This window comes from Myotis lucifugus, unplaced genomic scaffold (assembly GCF_000147115.1).
Source record: "Myotis lucifugus unplaced genomic scaffold, Myoluc2.0 scaffold_0, whole genome shotgun sequence".
NCBI classification, from domain to species: domain Eukaryota; kingdom Metazoa; phylum Chordata; class Mammalia; order Chiroptera; family Vespertilionidae; genus Myotis; species Myotis lucifugus.
The window spans coordinates 36,148,521-36,173,250 of NW_005871048.1; the positions used below are offsets into that span (position 1 = coordinate 36,148,521).

Sequence of the window (24,730 nt, forward strand, 5' to 3'; positions counted from 1 at the left end):
ACAAAAGTAGGGAGCACTATTCCAATAAATATGGAAAAGGAAACAAAGAAAAATGTTTCTGCAGTAAATCTAGCAAGGAAATGGAAGTACAGGAAGTATTAGTCGACATCCTTATATCCACATAAGTACATCATACACTGTTGACCCCACAGATAATCATTCCCCCCTGCACAATAATAATATAGTAGTTTTCATGTGTACCTATTTTACTGACCGTACTATATCATAAAAACACATGTAAAGTCATTTACATAAAGACCGATGGCCCTGTCCTGCCTTTTTCTCTACTGTGCTAGAAAACCCCACAACATGTGAGGGGCTGTGAAAAACAGAGTATCTATGGGTTGAGCCAATATAGTAGCCAACAAATACTCACTGAGCACTCACCACTATGTGAGTTACAGAGAAGATGGCAGTAAACAAGAAATGAAGCACGGGTTCAAAGAGTAGTCATAAAAATAGTGCACAGTGTAAAAGAAATAACATTAAAGGCAAGCTCAGCAAGCATTCAATCAAGACTAGCCCTTTTATGTGGAAAAGATGAAAAGAACATGAGACTTATAACCAGACAAACCTGGTGTTCCACCATAACAGCTGCACGAATAGGGAAATACATACAAGCTGACAGAATTATCTAAAATTCCACATTTCAGAAATATTTTAAAATTGGAAATATCCGTAATTTCTTTGATGTCGAAACCTAATCTCACCATCCATTTGTAGGAAAATATGATCTGACTTGATGTGAGTCCCTATTTATTCCATTTAATATAAATATCTATATGTTTCATTACTGAAATGCTAACACTTGTCCAGTAGTTACATGCCCTCAACTGGCTTTCTAAAATCGAAAAAACTAAGAATTCTGAAACATATCTGGTCTTGGGGGTTTCAGATAATGACTTATGGGTTTATAGCACAAAGGGTTATGTTTGGGAATTGAGATAATACACATTAAGCACTAAGGACAGGGCCTGAAACATTTAAAACTTTTTTTTGTAACCACTATCAAAATATAACTTAGATAGTAAAAATGGAATTCCATAATTAACATTAGAGCTTTTGGAGTGGAACCTAGCTTTCTGTACTTAGAGACTGAAATATCTACTGTACAGATATGATGAAACAGACTCTATCTGCTTACTGATAAAAAAATTAAAAACACAAAACCAGTATTTCTGCCTCAACAAGCACTCTGGCTTCCCCACCTATGTCCTTGAGGTTGAAACTTTTTGGAAAGGCCCATACGAAAAACAAACATCTTAAACATGGGAATTACATTTTCCCCACCTCTGTATTCCCTTCCATGATACATGCACAGTTAACTAACACAGATCACAATAATATCAAATGTTTATTTTTGGGTTCTGACTCTATGCCAGGCACTTTGCTAAATGACTTATATACATGAACTCATAACTCTCCTAGAAGGTATATATTATTTCTATTTTATAGAGAAGTTAAATAATTCACCCAAGGTGGGATCTGTAACTCTGTCCAATTTAGCAGCCACAAGCCATATGTGGCTATTTAAATAATTTAAAATAAAAAATTCTGCTCCTCTGTCATATATGCCACATTTCAGGGGCTCAATACAAATATGGCTAGTAGCTTAGCTTATGGGAAAGTGCAGATGTAGAACATTTTCATCACTGAAGGAAGTTCTGTTGAAGATCTCTGTCTATATCATAAGCTCATGCTCACTATAGTATACTATAAGTGCTCAATAATCTCTCTATATAAAAAGCCAGCAACCGGAACGCCGAAACGACTGGTCGCTATGATGCCCACTGCGGCCAGCCAACCAGTCCGATTGGGGGCGGGACTGGCCGGCCAACCACCCGTGGCCCCTCCCCGCCACCGGCCCGGGCCCCGATCAGCTCCCATCAGGGCGGGCCAGCTGGACCCCACCTGTGCATGAATTCGTGCACTGGGCCTCTAGTCAATAACTAGTGACTTAAATAAACTGACATAGAGGGTTATAACCTTAATTAATCATAATTTAGCCATATGCTTTTAGGAGCAAGACAAAATAATGAAATAAAAGGAACTAGCGTCAGGATTGGTAAATATAATCAGCTCAATATTCTAGAAGTTTATGTATATTCATAGAGATGACCTCAAAGAATCAGTTTTAAAAATATGAATGGGAATGGTTAAAATCCTCTGCCAAGACAAGAAAGCACATTGGTATATTTTTAGAACTTTCAACCACAAGGACTGGAATCCAAAGGGTTTTCTGGTTAATTCCCTATGGTCAACAGAAGGTAACAGTCCACAAATTAATTGAGATATATGATTTGTTTCATGATGGCATTTTAATTTTAGTATCTATTTCAATTAATAACTATAAAAAGAATCCCTTATTTCATTAATAAACATTATTTTAATGATACTTCTAAAATATATCCTACTCCTAACCCTGTGTGATTATATGTAGCTTAACCTTGTTCAGTGGTTTAAAATCTGATGTGATCTGTAAGTAATAATATCTGAAATTAAAGATGTATCTGGATAGACTGTGCTATTGTTTTAAAATCTGGATTGATGGGGAATATACTATTGAAAGTGTGGAATAAAATAGTCACAACTAATTGAACTCACCCTTTCAAAAGTATCGGGCCAAAAGGGCAATGATATTTTCAAGAGTTTTTGATGGAAAAATTTGAACACCAGCAGATAGAGGCTCAGATACAGATGATCTGGGAACCTACTAAATTTGTGTGCAAAGCTGTGCATATGTGTATTTCTCTGAGTACAGGGTTCCTCGCTTTCAAATCATTAAAGGGATAAATTGTCTGTGACCTAAAAAGGGTAAGAATGGCTATAATCAAGACTCAGAAACAGTTAAAAAGGAGATAGAGTAAAAGGCATCATACTTATTCTGAATACTAGATAGTGTTAAGAAAATTTAAAATTTAAATAGAATTTTGCTTGCCCAGGTGACATTTAATATTTCAGTGTTAATTTAGAAATTTTGTTTCAAGTTCAGCATTATACTCATGTCAAATATTACTAAATATTTTCAATTTAATTGCTATTTTTAAAGTGTTTTCTCACATCAGGAAGAAGTCTTTTGTCTTCAAAATAACCTAAGGAAACACAACATAGTGACATTTTTTAAAAGAACAAAAGTCTCCCCATCACTTAAATCACAGGGTAGTACTGTATCACAAGGTCTTCACTGGCAAGCGTTTGTTTGGGATGGGCTTAATAACTGACATTTGTTCTGTTTCTCATGAGTAATGTGGTCACCTTAAATTAACGCTAATAAAACTGTATAGTAAATCATCACAGACGCATATAAAAAGCACAATGCATATATTATATACACACAACAATCATAAACTTGGCAAGAATGACTAACTGGCAGTTTTACCAAAACCTTTGAAGATTCAAACACAATCCAGAACGTTAAAAAACAGACTGTTAAGGTAACAGGATGGCTCCAAGGAAAATGACCCACAGATAATCATCATCCCAGATTCTCAGGGCCCATTTTAACTTCCTCTACCACCCTAGACCAATTCCAGTAAGAATAACGTTCCTGCAATAGCAAGTACTGCAATCAGAAACCTTACACTCAGCAGCTCTTTTAGGCACCCTAAAACAAACATAACAAAAAAGTACTGATGAATGCTACAACATGGATGAACCTTGAAAACATGCTAAATAAAACCACATATTTTATGATTCCCTATGTTGTCAGAACAACTCAATGTCAGTCTGCTTAGAATAAAGCTAGTCAATGTGATGAAGACAAAGAGTGATACTCTACTTCACAGGCAATGAAGTGCTAGGATTTTAAGTTTCAAAAGTTCTGGAACTTAGAAGAAAATTCCAGACAGCTAGTAACAAAAAGATCCAATTTTATCTTTAACAATAGCAGCAAATATGAAAATGTAAGGGAAAAATAAAACTACAATTTTAACTTCATTAACAAAAAAATTTCTTTCTAGATCACGACCACGATACCTCTACACTTAAAAAAAAAATAAATCCTCACCCGAGGATATGTTTTTTCATTGGTTCTAGAGAGAGGAAGAGGGAAAGAGAGAAACATTTATCAGTTGTCTCCCATACATGCCATGCAACCTGGGTATGTGCCCTGACTAGGAATTGAACCCATGACCCTTTGGTGCACAGGATGACACCCTAACCACTGAGTTACACCAGCCAGGGCTCATATACTATTTTTTAAACAAGAGGCAAGCATATGCACTTTTAAAATGTCAATGAGAACTGTCTTGGTATGCCTCCTAAGCCCAAAATGTTTCATAAAGCTATATTAATACTAGAGGCCCGGTGCATGAAATTGGTGCACTAGGGGGTGGTGGTGGTGGTGGTGGTGGTGGTTCCCTTAGCCCGGCCTGCACCCTCTCACAGTCGGACATCCCTCTCGCAATGGCCTGCAGGGATTGGGCATAAACCGCAGTCGGACATCCCCTGAGGGACATAGCAGTGCGCCAAGCGGTAGGTGGCCAGGGAGGAGCCCGAACTGGGGCTGGGCGCCGGGCTGCCGCCGCAGCTGCCCTCGCCAGCTGTGAGCATGGCTTCTGGCTGAGCAGAGCTTCCCTCTGTGGGAGCGCACTGACCATCAGGGGGCAACTCCTGCATTGAGCGCCTGCCCCCTGGTGGTCAGTGTGCGTAATAGTGACTGGTTGTTCCGTCGTAATGGTTGCTTAGGCTTTCATATGTATAGGTAAGCAGGGACATTTTGCTTTTCTTTACAGACAAAAATGTACTACTTTCACAAATATACTCAATGTTTTAAAAAACAATATAGTCAATCCACAGAATGGGAGCAAAAATTTACAAATTATATATGTATTTGATAAAAGACTTGTATAGAACTTTCAAATTAGTAATAAAAAAAATTTAAAAATGGCCAAAAGATCTGAATGTTTATTTAAAGAAGATATGTTAAGTGGGCAGTAAGCACACGAAAAGATACTCAACATCAATGCGATTAGGGAATGCAAGTCAAAACCATGAGATACCACTTCACACCCACCAGGATGGCTATGATACAAAGACAAATTGTAAGAAGCATTGGTGGTGATAATGTAAATTTGTTATAACATAACAAAAGGCATAATAAAAATGCTTTGCTTTCAAGTGATGCATGCTACAACATGGATGAACCTTGAAAACGTGCTAAGTAAAAAAACCACATATTTTATAATTCCATTTACAGTAAAATGTCCAGAATAGAAAATTTAGAGAGACAGAAAGTAGATTAGTTATTGCCTAGGTCTGGGGGAGGTTTGGAGGGGAGATGAAGAAAGACTACTAATGGACACAGGTTTATTTTGGGGGTTATGAAAATATTCTGCAGTTGACTGTATTGCTTAGTTACGCTTTAAATGGGAAAACTATATGGTATATGAAGTATGTCTCAAAATACGATTTAAAAATCATTTTGAGCTACAAAGTACTACAAATCTAATGATGAAGCAAATAATTTTATTCTTATCTAATCCTTCTGAAGTATAATTCCTCTCTTAAAATAGCTAGTATAAATTCAGTTGCCTAATCCAGCTCATTCTCCTCTGTCCAACAAAAATCCATACTTCTTGCCTCTTCTACAAGTCTATTCAAGATGACTGCAGTGCTATCTGAACAAAAGCACAAGCTCATGTCCATTCAGGAGGAGGCCAGACCTGTGCAATCTGGACCTCAAGCTCTCAGCTGCCTAGAAATACCCTGAAATCCTGAGTAGCTTTAAAAGCAGCAATTTCAGGTTATCAAAACAAAATGTAAGTTTAATCTTTCTCAATTTCCTATTGCCTTTAACTCAAACCTCTTTCATTACTGAATTAAAGATCCAAATTATGAGAAATGCAATTTGAAAAGTTTCCTTTGTAAAGAAAATGGGTTAAGGATTTAAGAATGGCTTTCAAATCAATTCTCTAGAAACTGCCCAGAATAATATTTCATAAAAACAAATCTGACCATGTTACTCCTTGATTAAAATCTTACAATGGCTCTATACTGTTTTTAGGGTAAAATTCAAATTCCTTGGCAGGGCATAGAAGGCCAACCCTAAACTTTGCTTACTTTCCAACTTCCTTTCTTACTCTCCTCCAGATAACTAGGCTGACTTTTCCTGCCTCTACTAGGACTCCTGCAACATGTAGTTCTCTTCACCTATGTCCTTTGGGTCAAAGTGGAATATTCCTCCAAGGGTCCACTTTACATATAATGATACCTGTCTATCTCACAGCTCATTCGCACACTGCCCATGTCTTACCCACCATACTCTAAGAACTCAAAACACCAGGACTGCACCTTTTTATGCTTAAAGAAAAGGGGGGAGGGAGTACTAATCATGTCTTCATCCCCATCACCTATTATAATTCCTAGCAAAAACATTAAAAACATTTAACAAATAGTTATTAAATGAATAAACTGAGCAGGGACATTTTAGTTGGGTAGAATTCTAACAAGCAGAAAAAGGAGGCAAAAGAAAGGGAAGAGTTAAAGATGACCCTAAGGTTTTGGGCCTGGAGTATCTTGAAGAACCATGCGCCCTTAGCAGAAAGGAGAGATTTGAGGAAGACCTGCTATACGGGGAAATGAAGGAGTTTGGTTTCCAAAATTTATTTAATAATTTGACTGCTTTTCATCTTTGATATGCTAGTATTTTGAGTTTTAACTCTGGGTACAACGCACAAACTGAATAGTTGTGCCTAAACCATCAAATGTTACTACCTACTATCTAGAACACCTGCTTAGATCCATCCCTAATACTAGTTTTAATCTTCATTCACTATTAAAACTATATACTTTCCTGATTTTCAAAAATACTGTACGTATTCCTAGACCATAACATTTGCTTCTTCTAATACTTAGAAAAACTAGCAGCATACACCATTGTAGATAGTTAAGTACTATTTTATAAAAAACTATTTGTTCTGGCTGAGTTTAATAATAAAACATAAAATATATAATAGTATTTCAAAACTAATGGTTTAGAAGGTACACATTTAGTATACATTTAATGGTTGCAATATTTTCAAGCAAGATTTGGGCATCAATGGTATATCAAGTGCTGTTTTGGACCCTACAAGGTATACTAAAACCACTGATAAACAGAATGAGAATGAAAAAAAATTAATTTTTAGAAGTTCATTTTAGGTAGGTTTTAAGAAACCCTTTTCAAGGATTTCTATAGCTTTTTCTTTCTTTTTTGTATACATGAAGAGAAAATTAAAGCCCAGTCAAGAAAATTGGACCTCTATTAACCTTTTTTTGTTCCAGAAGAAATAAAATGAAAGTTCCAAAGGTAATGGTCTGAGCATAATATAATGAAGTCTAATAAAATGTTACTGCCCTAGGATTTTTGCTAAATTTCCCTAGGCAGTGAAACTTTAATAATTGTCGGAAAGCTTTGAACATTACAGTATAAAAATTTTAAAAGAAAGCAAAGGAATTCTAACGTAGACCTCCTTTTTGTCTTAATAGTGCATTGATGCCTATATTCCCACGGTGATGCTGTGAAAATACCATATGTATCTAACTTTTCTATTAATGGCACCTCAAATCATAGGCCCCATCATGAGTATTATTGTCTAATGGAGTCAGTGCAAAATAAACAGTTGATTGTAGAATCAGAAAAATGTCAGTCTTGTACGAAGATAAAATTAAATCTTAAGTTTTAAAAATTTTTTTATCTTTCTGCATTTTTGTTACCTCTTCTTTTAGTGCATGTTTCCTCTGTTCCAAACAGATCTCTTTAGCTCGCATCATCTGCAGCGTCTCCTTAGAAACTGCATACTGGAGTTTCTCCATACGTTCAGCGGCTGCTGCCCAAGATGCTTTACCAAATTTCTTCTGATCTGCTCGCATTCGATCGTACACAGCTATTAATAACAATTTTTAAAGACATTAAGATATAAAACAACTTGATACTAAAGAATTTGAAAGACTTAGCTTTCACTAACCACATACTCAAAGATAAACACCCAAATCCTACCCCCATGATAATTTACTTATAATGGCTCTAAAATATTATTCAACAATATCTTAGATTCTAATGTCTTCTATAAAAATTTTAAATAATCTTCCTCAGAAATAACTTTATGAATATGAAACTAAGTTGTCAGATTAACTTTAAAAATGCTCTTTCACATGTCCAGTGTCATTACTTTCAAAGTTTCTATATAAACTTTATTCTGTGATGGTTTATACATTTTTCCTGGAAATCTTAGTTGAAATATTCAAGATTATTTAAAATTATTTAAGTCCCACTAAAATTCACTTCTGTGGATGACCTTATTTCCTGTGACCTTGAGAAAGTAACTTGTTAGTTCCAAGAGTTTAGAAAATAGATTCCATATAATTCTCTACATAAACAATGTTATCATCTGTGAATAGGAAGGACTATTATATTTCTTCCTTTCCAAACTATATACATTTTATTTCTTTTTCTCACCTTATTACAACCAGCTAAGATTTACTATATTACATTCAATAGCAATGGCAAGCGTGAACATTTCTTGACTTTTTACCTAGTTTATGGGGTATTTAGTCTTTTACCATTAACTGAGATGATGTCTTTAGGGTTTCTGTAGATGCACTTTATTAATTTAAGGAAATTCCTTTCTGTTCCTAGTTTGCTGAGTTTTTTTTAGCACATGTGATCTTATATTTTGCCGAATGCTTTTTCAACATCTACTGATCATGCTTTTTTTAAATTAAGACTAGAATTTCTCAACACCAGCACTTTTGACATTATAAGCCAGAAAATTCTTAGCCATTATGGTGGGCTGTCCTGTGCAACATAGAATGTCGAACACCATCTCTAGCCTCTGCTGGCAAGATGCTAGCAATACACTATGCTGTTGTGAAAACCAAATATGTCTCCAGACACTGCTCCGTGTCCTTTTGTGTGACACATCACAGCCAGTTAAAAACCACTGCTTTAGACCTTCAAGACAGTAGAATGCATTGATTGATGTTCACATACTGAATGAGGAAGGATAAACCCCATTTGGTCATGATTGTTAATTTTTAAATATTTTAAAATTTGCCAATATTTTGTTGAGGATTTTTGCATCTATGTAGAATGTAGGTCTATCGTTTTCTTCTTTTTTGTACTGTTTTTGTGTAGTTTTGGATGTAGGGCATTGCTGGTCTCATTTAATATAAATTGGAAGTGTTCCTTTTCTTTTCTATTTTCTGGAATAGATTGTGTAGAAAGAGCTGCATTACTATTCAGATATTTGGTAACATTTGCCAGTGAAACCATTTGGGCCTAAAAAATTCTTTTTTGAAAGATTTTAAACTACAAATCCAATATCTTTAATAGTTATAAAAATATTCGTTATTTATTATCAACTTGTATGAATTGTGGTAGTTTGTGTTTTTCAGGGAATTCTTCCATTTCACCTTTGTTAAATTTGCATGTGAAGTGTTGTCTGTAGCATTTTCTTTATTATCCTTTTGATGCCTGCAAGTTCTATAGCAATATCTCATCTTAATATAATGTATTTTTAAATGTAAAGTATTTTCATGTGTACTTGAAATAGACATGAAGTAGGAGATGATGACTGGTGGCAGAATAATAAAGTATATGTGATTTTCAAAATTCCTTAATCATATTATACTATTTTTTCCCAAAAGACTGAAGATGGGGAGAGACAAGTAATATGGCTTACTCAAACTTTTGCCACCTGCTTAGGCAAATATCTATATTTCAGGACCAGGAGAGATGGGACACGATAACCTTGGTGATTAAAACTATGAGTTTAAAAAGTAGCAATAGCATAAACGTCAGACACTTTTGCCAGCATCTATGCACAAAATCACTCACATCAACATTAAAACAAAAAGTATTACTAACTAAAACATACCTTAAAAGAATGAAGGAAAGCACTTCGTAGTCAAACACTACATGTTAATTATAATTCCATCTATCTAAAGCATTTTGTTAAATCTAACAAACAAACCATATTTACTTTATTCTTTAACAAATAAAAATCACATATAATTATTGACAGGTTTTATTACAGCTATCAAATTTCACTTTGTATAGAAGTGAAACATCTGCATAAGAACCTGAACACATTCTATACCATATTAATCACCAAAACAGAATTAAAGATTTGAAGATTAAAAAATAAAGCTCAAAACCTATTAAAAGGAATGTCCTTTCATAATAACAAAGGTAAAACATAAAAAGCCCAGAAGTGAACTGAACAAGAAATGTGTAGGACCCAGATAAAAAACCAAAACTAAAACAAAACAAAAAGCCTAATCAACTTGAATAAATGGCATGATATGCCAACCACACTTTCCCCCTACAAATTATCCTATAACATGTTTATTTAATAAAGCATTTACTCTTCCTCATGAATATTAAAATCCTCTTTCAAATCCTAAAACATTGTAGTTTTGATCAGAATTATATTAGTTTGGGAAGAAATAATTCTAACTTAAAAAAAAAGAGTATATGTGATTTTTCAAAAGGGTTATAATACTATTTTAGTGAAGAATAATTGAGTATAGCCAAGATATTTTAAAAAATAATGAGAGGGGTTAATTGATAAACTAGGTAATAAATTTTGTTATGAAGTTACAATTACAGTATAAGAACAGAAAAGACAGTCTAGAAAGAAATCTAAGTATATAAAAGGATTTTTAGTAGGTTTTAACTATTTGGAGGAACACAGAAACTTACTTTAGAAACTACAAGTTAACATAATTTAAAGATTAAAAAGGAAATCATTCTTAAAAGCTGATAATTTTTACAAATAAAATTTGTATAACAAAAAATGTTAAAAGGAAATTTTTAGGAATAGATATTTGCAACAGATGTCAAAACTATACAACTATAATAGAAATATAATAAAAATATCAATGAATATATTAGGAGCTCTTACAGATCAATACAAAAAATACCATAGAAAAATAAGCAAAAATGTTAAATGAAAAAAGAATATGCAAATACCAACTATTACATGAAAACAAAAAAGATCAACATTCAATAACCAAAGAAATGTAAAATTTAAAAACATGATACTATTTTCACTTATCAAATTGTTGGTTTTGTGTGTTTTTATGACAATGCCGAAGGATGTGGAGAAATCAAGGAAAAGTATTCTCATTCTGCATTGGCATTCTGAAGGGATAAATTGCTTTAAATTAAACTTAAGAAAATGTGGATTTGATGAAAGAATCACCTGAATGTTAACCTGTATTAACTGCAGGTAAAGAGAATAACAGATTATTAATATAATGAACAGCCCTGAGTTTGAATTCATATTAAGAAGCCACTGAAGAACTTCTATGGCCACCTATGGAAGGAAGTTGAAAGACATGAACCTTCACAGAGTTTGCCCTATGTCTCATTTGGCTTGTCCTGATTTGTATCATTTATAAGTTCTAAGAATGTGCTTTCCTGAGTTCTTTGAGTCATTGTAGTGAATTACTGAACCTAAAAAAGCTATGGGAATCCCCAAATTGGTAGCAAGTTGGTTAGAAGAGCAGATGGCCTGAGGACCCCCGCCCCCCTCAAATGAGGGAATAGTGCCCGAGATGAGGATAGTCTTGTTGGAGACTCACCGCTGTGCCTTTAAATTGTGGGGTCTGTAATTGTGAATGCTTAGTGTCAGAACTGAATTATACTATATCAATATCCCATTACTAATATATCTAGAAAAGACTTTGGATATAACTTTGTTAATAGTGATCTTCCTTCCTAATTGTTAGGACTATTAGTGATTTTCATATACTTTTCAACATAGTTAATGTGAACATAAAATATTTAAACCACTTGTTTTCAAAATTAAACAAGGATAACTTCACTGAGAAACTCACCTTTTTGAGCTTTAGCTGTTATTTCAAAATATTTGACAGTAAGATCCTGAATAGAGAGCACAGCCATGTGAGCTTTCCGCTGCCAATCAGCATCTTCTTTTTGTAAACTTTCAATTCTTCGGGGACCCAGATAATCATTCTCCATGGAAATCTTTAGAGAGAGAACAAGAAAAATTAAGTTCTGCCCATCCGGTGTTGCTCAGTGGTTAGATGTCGCTCCATTAACCAAGAGGTCACTGGTTCGATTCTAGGTCAGGATACATGCCCAGGTTGTGGGCTCAATCCCCAGTAAGAGGCATGCAGGAGGCAGCCAATAGATGATTCTCTCTCATCACTGAAGTTTCTATCTCTCTAACACTCTCCCTTCCTCTCTCTAAAATCAATAAAATAAAACATTTTTACAAAGTTCTTTTCTTTCTTTTATTCATTTCTTAAGCATTTACTGAATGCTTACATCAGGCACTGTGCTTGATTCTAAAACAAAGAATACTTGTTTTTCCCTGCTTTAGAGTGCTAGCTATTAATTCATAACACAAGAAAATTAACACTGTTGAAGATCCTGACATAAAATTTGTTCTCCCTTCATCCTTCTCTATCTTCTTTTTCATCCTTTCTTCCTCCATAAACAAAAGGCATTTAGCACACTGTTGTAACTGGTTATTTTGGGGTGCTGAGATCATGAGAAATTTATTTCCTCCTTTGTGATAATTATATTTTCAGTGAGGTTAAGAGTTATTTGTGCCAATAAAATACTTATTTAATAAATGGTAAGTAAAATAAAAACTCAGTATTTTAAGACTGATAATACATAAAAACCAACCCATCTACCTACTGAAGGGCTCTGGAAAAAAATAAAAATTTAGCTTTGTATTATTTACGAGAGTCATGACTGAAACAAAAACACTAAGGAAAGTTGAAAATCAAATGATGGATATGGATATACCAGGTGAATGCTAAAATAAAATTAACTGAAATGACAATATTAATATTAAGGTATATAAAATCACCACATAGGTAAGTTTAACATGGAAGAAGGGTGCAATCCAGCAAGAATATCAATGAACTCTTTATACACATTCCATCCTACTTTATCATATCTTGAGAAAAAACTGTTAAAAATGAAATGAGAAGTTAAAACCATGAAGAACGTGAAAATAAAATATACAGAAAAATGTTGATACACTCCTGGGATACTTTTTAAAAAGTTATCAAGTGTTACAAGCCTTGGTATAAAAATTGATAATAAGTTTCAAAAGTAGAAACTGTACAGGACATATTCTCTAAATTGTGCAATAAATAGAAATTAAAAGTCTAAAACCAAAATAAAATTTTAATCACCTGGAAATTTAACACCCAATGGAAGGTAACATTTACTGTTAGCTATAATATACTTGCTCCTTAAGCAAATGAGGAGTCTTCCAGATAGAGGAATAGTGTGCCCAGCACACAGTGAACAATTTATTAGCAGTGTTAAGAAGGACAATGCCAGAGAAGAGGGAAGGGTCAAGAATAATCCAAGATTACTGGGGGGAAATATGTATGTGCAACTGGCATTTCCTTAAAAAGTAAACAGTGAAGGGAGGGATAGCTTATTTCAAAAGGAAGAAGACAGAGGATTTCGTTTTGGGTATTTTACATTTGACTTTGCAAAGGTCATGGCCAGAGATATAAATCTGGGTCACCTTGACACACAGAAGACATTTAAAGCCATGAGAATAAATGAGGCTACCTAAGGAAGTCACAAGGGAAAGGCTCATGGCTGAGCCCTAAGTTCATTCCGGCACTCAGGTTGGGTGAAAAAGTGCATACAGAAACCAAGCCAGAGGCAGGGGGTACACCCATAAAAGTGTGGAATTACATAAGGAGCAAGGTTCAAAGGAGGAGAAATCGATGCTGTCACACACTATTTAGGGATCAAGTAGGATGATAACTAGTATCCAGACTTAACAGCTTCAAGATCACTGACCTTAGCCAACAACAGGTCTGGGAAATAAGCAAACTCCCTTTGCCCATTAACTCACATCACATCATCAGATCTCAGCTGAATTATTGGTTCACTTCCAAACATGTTTTTAATACGGAGAGTAATGTGGACACATGTAACAATAAATATTCGTTTGAAAGATATGTGAATTGAGGAAAATATGGTGGGGCTAAAAAACAATAAGGCTTAAGGTGAGGCCCTTTGCTTTTTGTTTTATTTTAATGAAGATCATGGAGCGGTTTGAGCAATGAAAAGAAGTATCAAGCAGAACCTATAGATGCAGGAAAGAGATGGGGCTAACAAGAGTGGGAAGGTCCTTGAAAGATAAGAAGGGACAGGATCAGAGTACTGGTGTAGGGATTTGCTTTTGGCAAAAAGAGAAAGAATTCCTTCATGGCACAAAGAAAGGTAGGTTTGGGGTTTGGTAAAGAAAGGATGAAGGGAACTCCTGTTCCATGATCTCTGTTTTCCCCTGTGAAGAAAGAGCCCAGATAAGAATAAGTTGATGCAGGAAGGGGAGAAGATAAGACACAAATAGCTGCTTTTAGATGGCAGGATGATAACCACTTAGAAAGATTCATTAAATAAATATTAAAAATGAGACTAAACAGGCCCTAGCTGGTTTGGTTCAATGGCTAGAGCATCGGCCTGTGGACTGAAGGGTCCTGGGTTTGATTCCAGTCAAGGGCACATGCCTGGGTTGCAGGCTTGATCCCTAGAAGGCGGCCAATCAATGATTCGCATCATTGATGTTTCTATCTATCTCCCTCCCTCCCTCTCCCTTCCTCTCTGAAATCAATAAAAATAGATTTTTTTAAAAATGATGAGACTAAACAGGTGGTAATGGTGAAAAAGACACACACTTATATACTGCTAGTGGAACTATATAATGATTAAAACATTTTTTGGAAAGTATTTTATGATACCATACTTTTTGAAGGTATTTAAGACAATATCTTCCAAGAATAATAACCAGAGTGTTCACTGCAATACTGTGCAGAGATGTAATTTCAATTACATAAAAGAATACCCAGAAAAAAAAAGACAAAATATGTAAAGTATATTATTATTGTCATCTTTTGGTAGCAAATTATTGGTAATATTTTTCTTCCTGTTTAAAATCTGCACTTTCCAAATCTTCTTTATTATACATATATTTTTAAGCATGAACAAGAAAAAATGCTTTTATCTTTTCTTGGGTTCACAAATCATACCAACTAGACAGGCTGAAGACACACTATCCCAGAGGTTTCCTGTTTCTAGTCAAGCAAACAATGAGCTCATGTTTTCATATATAAGGCCCCAAAATTATGAGACTTACCTCTTTTTTCCAGTGTGTGGGGGAGAGGAAGCGGAGATATGGATCAGAACATAAATGTCTTCCTTATTAATTTGGAAACAGAATTATGTAAACTCCATTTCTGAGACTATAAAAACAGTACCATGCAAAGACAATTAAGCCAGTAGCAGCAGCTTGGATTCTTGATATCCAATTCCATACTCATCTAGACTAGATTTTTTTTTAAATTCTCAAATGATTACTGTATCTCCAGTTTCAAACTGCAGGAGTCAAACTTAAATGATGCTACTATTGGCTATGGTTGATTTTTTTTTTCCTTTTAGATTTTCCCATGACTAATATTTGGAAATCATCTCAATTACATAATTTGAATGCAGAGACTACTGTACTAGTAGGTGCTTTAGAGGAAACATATGAGTAACATGTATATTCTCCTCCCAAGAAACTTACAATCTAATTGAGGGTGGGAAGAGAGATATCTGTGATGAAGAAATCTGGTTTGAAATGAGGAGACTAGCTCTGCTGTGAGACCTTTGACAAAGGTCTCAATTATTCAATTATTCATTCAAAACAATCATGTAAATATTTGCTCAGTGCTAGTATTGTAGGTACCAGAGATCACAAGCTATTCAGCCTAGTGGAGGACATAAATACCCAAATAAAGAATTACAATCTAATCTAATAAAAGACAAACATGCAAATTGACCATACCTTCGCTATGCCTTAAGCCACACCCACCGGCCAATCAGAGCGACTATATGCAAATTAACCCAACCAAGATGGCAGCCGGCAGCCACGGAGCTGAAGCGAGCAGGAGGCTTGGTTGCTCCAGTGATGGAGGAAGCCAAGCTTCCCGGCCGGCTCTGAGCTCCACTGAAGGCAACAAAGTTTCAATTATAGAAGGTAAATAAATCCCAGAATAAAAAAAAAAGAAAAGAAAAAAGGGAGAGACTGGGAGCTTCCATCACCAGGGGGCTTAGCCAGCCTGAAAATGGCCCTCAGCCCCTCACCCAGACTGGCCAGGCACCCCAATGGGGACCCCCCACCCTAAAGAGGGTGTGGCCAGCCTGAAAACAGTCATCAGCCCCTCACCCAGGCTGGCCAAACCTCCATGGGGTGAGGGTCCCCACTGGGGGGGGAGAGGGGGGAGGACTTGACCAGCCTGCAAACAGCCATCAGCCACTCACCCAGACGGGCCAGGCACCTAAGGGGGACCCCCACCCTGATCCGGGACACCCTTCAGGGCAAACCAGCCGGCCCCCACCCGTGCACCAGGTCTCTATCCTATATAATAAAAGGGTAATATGCAAACTGACCCTAACAGCAGAAAGACTGGGAATGACTGGTCACTATGACACACACTGACCACCAGGGGGCAGACGCTCAATGCAGGAGCTGCCCCCTGGTGGTTAGTGTGCTCCCACAGGGGGAGCTCTGCTCAGCCACAAGCCAGGCTGACGGCTGCCAGTACAGCGGTGGTGGTGGGAGCCTCTCCTGCCTCCTCAGCAGCACTAAGGATATCCGAATGCAGCTTAGGCCTGCTCCCCGCTGGCAAGTGAACATCCCCCGAGGGCTCCCGGGCTGCCAGAGTGATGTCTGACTGCCACCTTAGGCCCAATTCCCCAGGGAGCGGGCCTAAATCAGCAGGTGGTCATCCCCTAAGGGGTCCCAGACTGCGAGAGGGCACAGGCCAGGCTGAGGGACCCCCGAGTGCACCCCCTGAGTGCACAAACTTTTGTGCACCGGGCCTCTAGTCCTATATAATAAAAGGCTAATATGCATATCAACCAAACGGCAGAACAACTAGTCGCTGTAACACACACTGACCACCAGGGGGCTGACACTCAATGCAGGAGCTGCCCCCTGGTGGTCAGTGAGCTCCCACAAGGCGAGCGCCGCCCAGCCAGAAGCCAGGCTCACAGCTGGCAAGGGCAGCTGCGGTGGCGGGAGCCTCTCCTGACTCCGCGGCAGCGCTAAGGATGTTCAACTGACAGCTTAGGCCTAAGCTGTCAGTTGGATATCCCCTGAAGGCTCCTGGACTGCAAGAGGGCGCAGGCCGGGTTGAGTGACCTCCCCCACCCCGCCGAGTTCACAAATTTCGTGCACCGGGCCTCTAGTAGAGTATGAAAAATGCCATGATAGAGTATGCTTAAGATACCATGGGGAGCACCAGCTGTGGAGTTTGGGGTGCAAAGTCTGGGCAAACTTTCTAAAGGGAATAATGAGTAAGTAGCATTTTGGCCAGATATTATAGATGGCAAACAGTGTCTCTGTGTAAAAAGGAATAAAGGTGTTTTAAGATCTTTAAGAAAAATCAAAGGTTTGGTGAGAGGAACTTAGCTATTTATAGGGAACAGGGTGAGATAAAGGAGGGTATAGGGGGGATAAATGATAATGGGGGGAAAATAAAGAGAAAAAAATCACTACAAAAAAATAGAACTTACTGAGGTTCAGAACTGCAGAAGTTTTGGACGTTGAGGGATAGGATTTTGACAGGCACAGATGGAGAAAGAGAACCTCCTTCAAAAGGCATGCTAGAAGCAAGAATTAACCTGAGCAAAAGCCTAGAGGCAGGAAAGATTAGTGTATGATAAGAGATAGATAGCAGTCCACCCTGGCAGGGGTTTAGGTAAAATAGATAAAGGTAATGGGAGATAGGACCAGAAAAGGAGGCTGTGATCACCATGAGGCCTTTAAATGTCAGGCTGAGGAATTTGTACTTAATTTGACAGGAAACAGGAAACCTCTGTGGGATTCTTAGCAGTAAGTGGCATATTTAGACTACAGCTTAGATTTAAGGGTTCTAGAAGACTTGTTTTCTATTACAAAACCATCAAGGTTTCTGCTTTTTGTTGTGATTACTTCTGATTTTAAAGCACTCAAGTTAAGAAATATAATATTAGAATTCGCAAGTATGGAATAGTAATTTAATAAATTGAACACTGCAGCCAAAATTTTAAACTCTTACTCGGCACATTTTGAATAGAAATCCTTTCCAAAGACCTGATTGATTAAACTTTGTACCCTTTAAAGAACTTGGAAGTTTATTTTACCTAAGACCATAAGCTAGGTTACTAGATGTTTTCCCTAACTTTGAAAATCTGAAATGTATGCAAATGGCTTGTCTGTTAGCTCCAAGTTCCACCTTCTGCCCTGTGATGCTAGGGTTCAAGCTCTGCAAACCACATTTAGGCTTTGTCAATAGGTAGGGTGGGAGGAGATTTCAGGGTTGGAGGAGGTAAAAGAGATTTGCTTCTTCCCATCTGCATCACTTGACTTTACTGTTTGCTGTTCCTGTGAGCATCATCCCAGCCTCGCTTCTTCAACCCAGCATCTGCAGTTTTTTCCTGAAGCAGTTAACAGAATCCAGTTCCCAGCTTTCCCACCTTTGCAAAACCACCTTCATTGTGTGCCCCCAACCCCCAGCCCCACCTCCGAAAGACAAACCAGCACCAGCCCACCAGTGCACTATCCCTAGAGAGCAGGGTCTCTCCACTAGTGCAGCTCAAACACCAGCACTAGGTGAGCGATGTCCTCTTCCTCAGAGACTAGTTTCACCAGGACCCGGCCCATCCTCTTCGCTGATTATTAATAAAGTACATCTTTCCTTTATACCCCCCAAACCTAAGAGTGGTGGCTGTTTTGGCAATTGTTAACTCTGTATCTTACAGAGTTACATTCTTGCCTTCTTAATGATCTGATTAACAACTTTATACCTAATTAACAACTCTTTATATTTAAGTCCCTCTGCTGAAGTATCTGGTTTGATTTTCCAACAGACACAACTATGAAACAGAAATTTAATAAATAGAACAAGCAGTGTTCCAAATTCAAAAATCTTAACTCAGATTATTAGCAGAAATTATTTTCACTTGCACAATTAAACACTGTACACGGAATTGAGAAAATCTGCATTATGGCTTTTTGAAGAGAAAAAGTTAAAAAATAAATCCAGTCACAATTATTTGAAGATAATTTACACGTTGTTGTTGGATTATCTTTACCTTCACTGTTCATGTATATATTACGCTTTTCAATGTTGTTTTTTACTGACTTCTGAAATTTAGTAGCTAATGTTTCAGCCAACTGTTAAAAAATGTGATTACAACTGCACCTAAGACATTAAGCGAAGATAGGATACTAAGTTCATTTCCTAACTTGGCAAATTTGAAGATGCACAGCATTGGTCATCTGGATCATGTGCTAAAAACAGTGACACCTCTGTTTTCAATTTCAGAACTAGAAAGAAAACAGTGCCTGTTTTTAGCATGGAAAAAAGAATGTGTCAGTTTAGGTAGCTAGGACAGTGAGATTCGTTTATAAATACAAATTTCTTGGCACAGAATTACTTATGATAAACACATCACTTGCTTAGATACCGGGTTTTAGATGAGAAATTAGTGTTATTCCTGTCTATCGTTAGGAGAGTGGAAAAGAAAAAAACAACTCCAATTCTTAGGTGAAACAAATTTCAGGATAAATTTGTGAATATACTGATGTAGCAGTACCAGGAATTGAACCCACAACCATCATACATGATGATGCAAACTTTCCAGGCCCAGGAGTCATCTGAAGTGACTGTTAACAGAATGAAATGATTAGCTTTGGCAGCATCTATTCATAAATGTTTATACTCAAAGCTAATACTAGATATAATATTCTCAGTAAAGAGTGTAAAATAATACATTTTTTTAAAGGTGAAATTTAAAGGCAAGGAAACAAAACAAAACAACAACAAAAAAAGCTCAGGTAAGAGATAAGGACCTTAATGTATAGTGGCACTATGTAGTTCACAGTGTGCTAGCCTATGCTTAGCCAAGCCATGTGTACTGCTGCATCTGCCTAAAGGGGGGCTCCATTCTAATCTGCCAGCTGGGGTGGGGGGTGAGTAGGTATCTTTTTTATTTCACAAAGCACTTATTGATTTACTTGGTCCTGGAGAAGGAAAGGGGTGAAGAAGAACACATTCAAAATCCACTAGGAGAAAGGTCACAAAATTTGGTGGCTATATAAAGGGATTCAACAGTAGAGGATTCCGAGAATTAAATAAATGATTTGGAATATGAGGAAGCAAAAAACAGCCAATCAGAAAAGCAAAAAGCAAAAAGAATCCAAAAATATGAAGATAGTGTAAGGAGCCTCTGGGACAACTTCAAGCATACCAACAATCACATTATGGGGGTGCCAGAAGGAGAAGAGAGAGAGCAAAATACTAAAAACCTATTTGAAGAAATAATGACAGAAAACTTCCCTTACCTGGTGAAAGAAATAGATTTACAAGTCCAGGAAGTGCAGAGAGTACCAAAAAATAGGAACCCAAAGAGGCCCACATCAAGATACATCATAATTAAAATGCCAAGAATTAGAGACAGAGAATCTTAAAAGCAACAAGGGATCACCTCAAGGGATCACCCATGTGACTATCAGCTGATTTCTCAACAGAAACTTTGCAGGCCAGAAGGGAGTGGCAAGAAATACTCAAAGTGATGAATAGCAAGGACTTACAACCAAGATTACTCTACCCAGCAAAGCTATCATTTAGAATTTAAGGTCAGATACAGAGCTTTACAGACAAGAAAAAACGAAAGAAATTCATCACCACCAAAACAGTATTATATAAAATGTTGAAGGGTATTCTTTAAGGAGAGGAAGAAGTGTAAGAATGCAAATGTGCATTACCTATGGACACAGACAATAGGATGGTGAAGGCCTGGGGTTGGGCATGAACCAGGTGGAGGGGGGCAATAGGGGAAAAAAAGGGGGACATCTGTAATACTCTCAACAATAAATATTAAAAAAAAAATGTGGCATAGCCGTGGCCAGGTGGCTCATTTGGTTGGAGCATCATCATGTATGATGGTTGTAGGTTCAATTCCCGGTCAAGGAACGTACCTAACTTTCCTTTTTTTTTTTTAATATATTTTATTGATTTTTTACGGAGAGGAAGGGAGAGCTTTACTTTGGCTTTTCCAATTTATGCCTTTTTCCTCTTGCCTTACTGAACTGGTGAGAACAGACAATCTTGCCTTGCTCCCAATCTTAAGGGAAAGAAGTCAGGTATGATGTTAGACTTTTCATACATGCCATTAATCAGGCTGAAGAAGTTCCCCTCTCCTCCTAGTCCAGCCGTGGGCAAACTACGGCCCGCGGGCCGGATCCGGCCTGTTTGAAATGAATAAAACTAAAAAAAAAAAAAGACCGTACCCTTTTATGTAATGATGTTTACTTTGAATTTATATTAGTTCACACAAACACTCCATCCATGCTTTTGTTCCGGCCCTCCAGTCCAGTTTAAGAACCCATTGTGGCCCTCGAGTCAAAAAGTTTGCCCACCCCTGTGGACCTAGTCTGTTGACTTTTTATGATGAAATTTTTAAAATGATTTTCTGCAGCTGTAGAAATAACATTGTTTTTTTCCTTTATTCTGATTATATGGTGAGTTACATTTATTTATTTTTGAATGTTAACCCAACCTTATACTATTTCTGAGATAAACCGAAACATGTCATATCATCCTTTTTATAAATTACTAGATCCTATTTTTAATATTATGTTAATGAATACTGCATCTACGTTCATGATGGATGTTAATCTGTAGGGTTTTTTTTTTCCTGTAAATGTCATTTGGCTTTGGTATCAGAATAATTAATGCGGCCAAAAAAATAAGTTGGAAAGTGTTCCCTACTTTGTTTTCTGAAAGAGTTTGTGTAAAACTGGTATTACTTCCTTAAATTTTTGATAAATCCTCTAATGGTGTCATCTGGAATTGGAAGTTTTCTTTGAGGGAAGGTTTTAAGTTATGAATTCAACTTTGTTAATATAGGGCTATCAAAACTTATATATTTCTCTTTGAATCCATTTTGATAGTTTGTATTTTTCAAAGAAGGTTTCCATTTCATTTAAGTTGTAGACTTTATTGACAGAAATTTGTTCATATTCTCTTGTTAGCCATTTAAAATCTGTAGAAATTTTAGTGATAGCTATACTTTCAGTAAAGTGATATGTGGTTCTCTTTTTAAAAAAATCAATTTAGCTAGGCTTATAAAATATAACAACACCATTAAACACACTTGTCTGACAAACTGCATGAGCTCACAAACTAAATCTAATACTTCTATCTAAACCTTCACAAGGGTAAAAAGAACAGAAGAGTCATAGTTGATTGGGCATTTAGGAGCAATATCACAAAAACAGCAATAAAGTAAAATACCATATTTACCTTTAAAAAAGTTAGAAATTTAAAAACTTTTTTGTCTATTCCTCCTTATCTATATTCTGCTTTCCAGGAAAAATGAAACAAAATGTAATGCTAGTGGATAACACAGCATGACAAGTAGGTTCAATCAATTTGCTAATGTCAATACTCAATACAAATCTTGATATAATTAATATGAAAGCAAAATGCACATAGATTCTGATATGGGGCCTCCATGTCATTCAGTTCATTCCTGCCTTCCAGGCAATTTCTCAAATGACAAAAATCTCTATTTCATTAAAAAATTTGGAGGATGTTCTGGTGCCTACAAATTATTACATTATTTACAAGTCACTATTTTAACCAAAATACCAAGTTTATGATAAACTGACTGACAACCCCGATATTTTTCAAAAGTATTAATAAAGGAGTATGAGATTCATTTCTGTGCTGCTCTATATTCTGATTCATTAGTAAAGGGGGAAAAATACACAGACATACCTCATTCACCTTTTCATAATTTTTCAAATATACTACTCATCCTTGCTCCCAATCATAAAGTTCCCAGAGTAACTGCTAATTTCTCTTTTTTTAAAAAATTGATTTTAGAGAGAAAGAGAGACAGAGACACAATGATTTGTTGTTCCACTTATTTATGCATTTATTGATTGTTTCCTGCATGTGCCCTGACCAGGGATTGAACCAGCAATCTTGGTTTATTGGGACGAGGTGATAAGGTTCTAACCAACTAAGCTACCTGGTCAGGGCCTAATAAAGATGCACACCTGAGAGGGAAGAAAGGCGTGGATGTGCTCCAGAGAGAGCCCACTGCTAATTTCTCAAATACACATTTTTTATATAATTTGTTCCAATTTAAACCATTATGCAAAAACACAATTTTCATGTCCTAGATCAGCAACATTTCCATGTGAATTAAACAGAGTACAGTTATTTGAGGTCAGCTATAAAACCCAATCCTTAAACATTTGCCTCAAAAAATGTTATACTTTACACATGAAAATTAGGTATCATGAATTTGAAAGCTCTACCATTAAATCCTTGTAACTTTCAAAACAAGGTCTTCCCAAAACAAATGTTCCCAACTTCTGGTAAAGAAGTCTGGGACTACCTGGTACCCAAAACATTAAAAGGGAGACAGGAGTAGAAAGAGATGTACCGGAAAGCGGGCAGGGGAATCTCTCACTGTATTTACTTTCTAGGCTGCTCTCCTGGCTACTCAGTAGAATTGTCTTTTGAGATGCTTTAAAATGATGTGTTCAGGCTCTACATAGCCCAAACCTATCAAACTAGAATCTTTGTGAACAAAGAACCAGATATGTACATTTTTATGAAGTTCCACTAGTAATTAAAATGCATGGCCAGCCAGGTTGAGAACTATGAAACAGGCAGGCTACTATTTAGGTTTTAAAAAAATACCTTGATCTGCTGTCTTCGTAGCATGGCAAGTTCTCTCATGTCTCGGAATGGCTGTAGTAAATACTGATAGAGTTCAGTTGTGGCTTCTGCAAGGCTGCTGTAGGCTTCATCCTCCATCTGATACAAGTTCAGAAGCTCCACCATGCTCTCTGTATTCTTGTGCTTATCCAAGAGCTGTGGAACAATAAAGTTTTACTACAAAGAAATCCGAATATATATATATAAAAGAAAGAAATCTGATTATAACAGCCTATAAATATTTGCTTTTTGCACCCTATCATGAGGACATGGGAACCCTGAAACACAGAAGCAAGAGGGAACAAAAAGCTCCAATTGCTTTTTATCCTTCATATCCATGCCTTAGGTGTATTATTCAAGACGCTGCCTGAATTATCCTTTTCAAACTGTTTTCACCATATTATTCCTGTGCTCTGTATTTTCTAGGACTCCATACTATTTCTTTGTCTAGTTAACGCTTTAAAAAAGTTTTCCATGGTCTAGTACCTTTCTCCATATTTATTTTTTAAAAATTTTATTGCTAATCTACAAGATAGCTATCAACTCTTGCCAATGTTATTTTACTAATTTCCCCAAATCTTCTTGCCACTCCTTTCTTCCTCCCAATTTGGAACTCAATTTAACTTTCTTCATTGCTCATGTATGTATCTATGTATCACTCATTCATTCATTCATTCATTCCTCAATAAATATGGGCTGAGATCTAACATATTAGGCAGTGGGCTAGGAGCTGGGCATACAAAAGCATGGTCCCTTTCCTCATGGAATTCACAGTACTGCTCCATTTAAAAACATTACACAAGAAAGAAAGAAAAAGAGAAAGAAAAAATAAAAACATTACAGCCCAGCCTGCATGGCTCAGTGGTTGAGTGTTGACCTATGACCCAGGAGGTCATGGTTTGATTCCCGGTAAGGGCATATGCCCGGGGTTGCGGGCTCGATCCCATGTGGGGCATGCAGGAGGCAGCCGATT

General features: G+C 36.7%; 1 protein-coding gene across 4 annotated transcripts in view; it reads right to left on the reverse strand.

Annotated features, from left to right (window-relative positions):
- Positions 1–24,730, reverse strand: part of JMY (junction mediating and regulatory protein, p53 cofactor) — a 65,240-nt gene that overhangs the window by 16,094 nt on the left and 24,416 nt on the right. For all 4 annotated transcript variants that reach the window (XM_023750450.1, XM_014451384.2, XM_023750454.1 and 1 more), the window contains 3 exons: positions 23,740–23,913; positions 11,824–11,974; positions 7,696–7,865 (listed from right to left, as the gene is read on the reverse strand). In XM_023750450.1, coding sequence (XP_023606218.1) covers positions 7,696–7,865; positions 11,824–11,974; positions 23,740–23,913 — 495 coding nt within the window. The remainder of the gene's footprint in view (positions 1–7,695; positions 7,866–11,823; positions 11,975–23,739; positions 23,914–24,730) is intronic.